Genomic DNA, 6,260 nt, shown 5'->3' with positions numbered 1-6,260 from the left:
GCATTCTAAAGTTCCAATCCCCCTCCCCCTTCAAAAAGACACCACCACCATTTGAGTTAAGAGCCTCCATTGGACTACAATCTTTGATATTCCAAGCCTCCACAAGTTATTTTAATCCATTAATTAATACTATTAACTTAATAGAGGAGTCTTTTAAGGAAAAATAAAACTACACTATAGACCTCCCTTCAATGCTAAAAATAAATTAGAAAAAAGAACCCAAATCACAAAATAACTAAGTAGAATAAACCCCAAAGTAATATCGAGTACTTGTTTATGAAAGAAAATGATAATAGGTATTGTAAGGTAAATGATAACTAAGCTGACGCTAAATTCACCTGGTACACTGGGACTGCCCTTTGTGCACTCAAGAGACTTTTATTCCATGACGTATACTAGATCTCCTAATTTTTGACAACGGAAGGGACCCATATAGTTTAAGAATAAATGAATCGATTGCTCTATTTTCTTCTCACAAACAAAACAGAGATTGTACACCAACAAAGAACCCAAAAAAAAAAAGTCCTGCCACTACTGCAAGAAGATGTTCCACAAACTACATGGCGGCAACACTAACAGAAACTTGAGAAAAAGGAAAGCAATCCTAGTTTGCATTTCTAGATGCAGCAAGCTTTGCATCATTTACCATTTCTGAGCTCACGGGCATGAGTTGCACAAACACTATATGGTGTTCAAGCTGCAGCTGCCTGAACAGGTGCTTCGGGTTTGAGATTACGATTACGTTGATGCCCTCTTGCCCTTCCACGGCCGCGGCCTGCTGAAATTTAGTATCGTTAATAGTGTGATATATGGTTTTCTATGAATGGCTTTGGTTGCAGAAAAACCACTCAAGGTCTTATCAGATTATTTGCACTAAGCATTGCATTCAACCCAATCTCGCAAGTAGGAAATTATGCTGGCCACATTGAAATGCTGCACAATTGTTTAATCAAACAAAATAAAATTATATGCGCCACTTTCTAGTGTCTCTAAATGGATGCAGCAGAGGGTAGAAGTACAGCATTGTTATATATGTAGTCAAAAGAGTATCATAATAAAACCACAATAGTGGTTTATTGGAATAATGCAGTCTAAGCCACCCTGTCTACTACAAATAGTACGACAGTTTTTGGAATGTAAAGTTATTATATTATTTGGACAAACATTGGTCTTCGTTTCTCATGTGGGAAAGCTCGACGATCCTTCATATGAAAATAAATGTTGGAATAAAAATGACAAAATTTCTTCTGCCAAACTTGCCACATAAATATCCATATATAAAGGCATATAGAGGTATACTATTTTTGTCCTCTACATTGAAGGGAGAATAATATACAAAAATCTCATAGAATATGATACTTAAATTTAGAGCTTGAAGAATGTGAAACACTAAGATGTACTCTCATAGAGAGATATGAACTGAAACCACATACAAGTAAATAGTTCACCATCCAAAATCTTTTGTGGATTTTACATGATTTAATAAATTATGCAAATCAAAGAAATGGCGACAACCCAATGTTGGAAAGAAGAGGTCAATATTTGACATGATTACTAGTCTAAATGGATATCAATTCCTACAAATCTCATACTCAAAAGTCAAAACTGTAAAATATTATTCTTAAATATTTCCTCATATAACATATAAATTTGTTCATTTTTTAATCAATGTGATTTTGTTATCTAAATTTATTTTATTTTTTCAGATTCCACATGATTAAATAAATTGTGCAAATCAATGAAATGGCATAGCATGACACGTATCTAATGTAAATCCCAATGTTGGAAAGAAAGGTCAGTATTTGACATGATTACCTATTTAAATGGATATCAGTTCCTATAAATCTCATACACAACTGTAAGATATTACTCATCCATATTTCTTCATAAGGTATAAATTTGTCTACATTCTTATTAGGATGACTTATTTTTTTCCCCTTAATTACCCATAAAGCTAGACTGTGATGGAGTCAAGACCTTGACTTTGGGGGGGGGGGGGGGGGGGGGGGGGAGAGTCTCAATTCTGTATGCTAAATTTTTTTGGCATTACTTAATTGCCCCTCATCTTTTTTTTATTTCGGAGGGCAAGTGTTAGACATAATAATTTATATGCACAACATGAAAGGATAATTTTAGAAGTTGGGAGATTGCCCCCCCCCCCCCCCCCCCCCTCTCTGCCCCAATTCTGTATGCTAATTTTTTTTGCCATTACTTAATTGCCCCCTATTTTTATTTATTTTTTTATTTCGGAGAGAAAGTGTTAAGAGGACATAATAATTTATATGCACAACATCAAAGGATAATTTTAGAAGTTGGGAGATTCCCCCCCTCCAACATATGTAGTTCTACCCTTGAGTGTAGACAAACCTGAAGTATATAGAAATAATAAGTCATGGAATGCTATTGGAACTCCCACATTAATGATACATATATATCATAAATAAGGTATATTTGACATACCACCCATGTTTTTGAAAATAGCATACACCTCCCTTACGTTTTATAAAGTGGATCACTTACGCCCTATAGTTAGTAAACGTCTCTTATTTTTTCTAAATACTCTCCCACTATTATTATAGAAAAATAAAATATTAACCAAAAATTCCATGTGGACAAAAATGGCATCACTGGCCACCTGGGTTCATCTTCAAACCAGGGCCGGCTCAAGGGTGGGTGGGGCCTTAGGTGATAATTAGTTTAGTAACTTTTAAAAAATAATAAAAATTATTAAAATTTTATTTTTCTTATTTTTTGAGATATAAAATCAGAAAGTAGATCTTTTTTAATTGATAATATAGATATGAGAAAAAGATATCAAAATGTAAAAATTGAATAAGCAAAAAATGTGAAGAGTTTACAGACAGGTCTGCAAATTAAAAATTCATTGATTTACTTTTGTTATTTTTTTTAATGCCTAGATTAGTACAGATTCCCAAGACGAAAGTTTCATTGTTCAAAAAATCATTTTATCAAATTGTCCTCCTAAAATAATACCACTTCTTGCCTCTTTTTTTCGTTATGTTATTAGTTTATACCACATTATTCATTGCCTAACACTAAAAAATGATCTATAGATTTAGAAAGTTGGGGGCCTCTTTATCTAAACGACATCTCATTATATATTGTCTAATATTAAAAAATAATCCATGGACTTGGGGAGTTAAAGGGCCTCCTTGTTCAAATGAAATAACAAAATAAACAAAGTATGAATTCAAAGAAAACCATCATAAAAGAAAATAAGTAATTTTACATTTCAAAACATAAAAAAAAAAAAAATAATTAATTATTAATTTTTGGGGCCCCTCCTCCGTGGGGGCCCTAGGCATAGTTTAGCCAGGCTTGCTTTGAACCCAAATTTTTGGGTTCAATAGTTCGTCTTCATACCTAGAAATTTGGGTTCATGGATTCTTTCTCATTGTACCCACGAACCCAAATTTCTGGGTTCAAAGGCGAACCATCGAACTTAGAAATCTAGGTTCATGGGTTTGATCAATTTGAAGACAAACCCATTGTCTTCAAACCTAGATTCAATTTGGGGTCATACCCAAAACTTATACATATATAGAGAGAAAGAGACACCGTTGCAACCTTGTAGCCTTTTTGTCTTTTCTAATGGCGATGGTTGGTTGATCAAGATAAGAAAAATAAACAGCTCAAGATAAGTGAAGAGTACCTCTAGTCCTTCCCCATCCGCGACCACTACGTCCTTTGCCTCGCTTGCTAGGTAAGCCCTCTGTATTGTCCAAGATCAAACATATTAGCACTAAAGTAATCTTTTAAGGCCTACATTACCATTGGAAGAAAACAAACACTTACCTCCTTCATACTCAAACTCATTCAAAGCCTTAACCTGATCAGCAGGAGTTGGAGGTTGATACCTAGATTGAAGAGACATAACACATGAATCAGGACCCAAAGGCTAAATCCAAAACTTATTTAATCATGAGGAATATAAGCAGCACATTTCGTCTAAACTTTAAATGCTACATTAATGTCTTCATATTTGACGTCACAAACATACACAATTATTCTGGATTTTTTGACTCAAAATATTCTGGATTTTTACACGCAAGACTTAGCTACTCATTTGCTGATACCAATAATAAATCAATCACAAACATACACAATTATTCAGGCTCAGACACACAAGGATTACAAAGATGTTAAGTAGTGCACTCAAGATCAATATTGAATCCTTATGTTTTTACCCTTTGGATGTAGAGTCGAGCTCCTTCTTTGACAAAATAATCGTGATCATTGAAACATGACGGGTTGTTTCCACTCTGCAACAGTTTGAACAAGAAATTAGTGTGGCAATGATATATACTCCTAAGTCTGCGACTCTGCTCTAACTGTTAATATGAAAGAGTTGGCCCTTTCTTACGGGAGAAGGCCTTCTTCCAGTGGCTCCCACATGTCAGTTATATCAGCGGATGTAATTGAAGTATTCTGATGTAGACTAACAACCCTTCTCTGAATAACAAAAGATAAATGTGTAAATATTAGCAGGTAATGAATGAAGTGATCTCGTAGAAGAAGGAACTAGGGAGAAGAAAGAGGTTTAGAGAGATGTAATATAGCAAACTCGCCTTTACCTTTATTAGTTCAGCAATCATGACACCTTTATTGATTGCTCTACCCATTGCTGTAAGTACAATTTCATCAGAGCCTTTATCCTACAAAAATGTTGGCGATGTTTATCTTTTGTATCCTCCTCATAATAATGAAGGTAAGCATGAAAAGCATAGTCTTGACTCTTGCGTGTTTGGGAGAGTCGAAATTAAAGGAATTGTGAGGAATTCGATGGAACTAAACTCTCTTTGGTTGGAAAGTCTATTAGTAATGAGCATTTTTTGTTTGGAAACCCTTATTCCATCCAATCTCCTCCAAATGAGCATTTTTTGTCTCCTTCAAATTTGAATATTTCCATCCAATTCCATTACTTTTCATCCCATCTTCTCCCAAACAAAGAAAAATAAATTTTCACCTCATTTCCTTCGTTTCCATTCCACCCATTTATAATTCGATCCATTCCATTACTAAACCTCTCCCAAGCACAGCTCTCAGAACAGAAATTCCAAGGCAACAAACAATAAGGTAAATAGAGGATGGATGAAGGTATAAACACCTGGAGAAGAGAGGAAGCATAAGTCGTGTAATTGCGAATCCTGCCTTGAGTGGTGATTCGGATCTCGTTCTCCTTTCTCCCATTGCTTTCACTTTCGTCCTTGCTCTTGGGTTTCTCCACCCTCTGGTACCGATCCATTTATTTTCTGCTAATATTTAGCACCCCAAAAACCAAAATCCTAAAGCTCTATCTATCAGCTCCTCTTTCTCTCCTTCGATCGATATGCTTTCTCCATTTCTGTCTCTGATCCACACTCGAATTACTAGAAAGAATCTGAAGATTCTGAGTTTGCGGGACTGACAGCCACGGAATTCCACCATGGGGCGGTCTAGGTGCCGCTAAGACCGCCATTTTTCACCAGACCATCTGCTCTCTGTCTTTATATACACACACACATATATATATATATATATATACGGTAAATTGATGCTATGCCCTTCAATTTTGAATTATTTTAAATTAATAGCCACTCTTACATTTTATATATTTGATCCAAATATTTCCAGAACTTTGGATATTTAACTCCAAACCTTCTTGAATTTTTACTTTTTATTAAATTATTTTTTGAATCTTTTTGAAATAGTAGAACCCAACCAGTCTTAAGAAATGATAGAAATCATTTTAATATAAATTAATTTAAGAAATGATAAAAATATAGAATCATTAAGATAAGTTTGTGAAGTATTCTAAAATTTTAATCAAATTATTTGTTAAATTTTTTAAAATATATTAAAAGATATATGTATAATTTTTTTTATATGTAAAATTTAAAATATGCTTATTTGAAGAGAAAAGAGATAAATATATTTAAAAAATACTAGATAATAAGTCTCGTAATTTTTTTTTCAATGATCGTCAAATAAATTTAATAAATATATTAAAAAGAATAAAAATTTAGAATATTTTCTATATCTTACTTTTTCTAATCTGATTAACAAACACTACCTAATTCGATATCTTATCCATTTCAAAAAAGTTTAAAAACTGATTTGACAAAACATAAAATACAGAACGGATAATCTGACTAAAAGACTTTCAGAATGTATATAATTAATTTACTTAATGTCATTCATGATTAGCTAGAAATTATTCAAGACCTATTTAGCCAAATATAAAGCTTAAAGGTGTAAGC

At 33.5% G+C, this 6,260-nt stretch overlaps 1 protein-coding gene across 2 annotated transcripts; it reads right to left on the bottom strand.

The window, feature by feature from the left end:
* Window positions 1-314: 314 nt before the first annotated feature.
* On the bottom strand, window positions 315-5,493 carry LOC127803548 (uncharacterized). Of its 2 annotated transcripts, none has more exons than XM_052339845.1 (7): window positions 5,129-5,493; window positions 4,596-4,676; window positions 4,385-4,473; window positions 4,209-4,283; window positions 3,817-3,878; window positions 3,674-3,733; window positions 315-775 (listed from the first exon to the last, which is right to left on the bottom strand). In XM_052339845.1, exons 1-7 carry the CDS (start codon window positions 5,264-5,266, stop codon window positions 693-695), a joined length of 588 nt encoding a protein of 195 aa, XP_052195805.1. In that variant the 5' UTR covers window positions 5,267-5,493; the 3' UTR covers window positions 315-692. The 2 variants fall into 2 exon arrangements, with proteins under 2 accessions (XP_052195805.1, XP_052195804.1); XM_052339844.1 differs by having other exon boundaries at window positions 316-778.
* Between the last annotated feature and the right edge of the window lie 767 nt (window positions 5,494-6,260).

Source organism: Diospyros lotus, chromosome 6 (genome assembly GCF_014633365.1).
Source record: "Diospyros lotus cultivar Yz01 chromosome 6, ASM1463336v1, whole genome shotgun sequence".
NCBI classification, from domain to species: Eukaryota; Viridiplantae; Streptophyta; class Magnoliopsida; order Ericales; family Ebenaceae; genus Diospyros; species Diospyros lotus.
This window is presented reverse-complemented; position numbering and strand designations above follow the sequence as displayed.

Coding starts and splice junctions, on each gene's coding strand:
- LOC127803548 (XM_052339844.1), bottom strand. CDS start 5,266: ATGGATCGGTACCAGAGGGTGGAGAAACCCAAGAGCAAGGACGAAAGT. Junction 4,284..4,384: donor CTGGAAGAAGGCCTTCTCCC/GTAAGAAAGGGC, acceptor AAACTGTTGCAG/AGTGGAAACAACCCGTCATG. Junction 3,734..3,816: donor TGAGTTTGAGTATGAAGGAG/GTAAGTGTTTGT, acceptor TGGACAATACAG/AGGGCTTACCTAGCAAGCGA.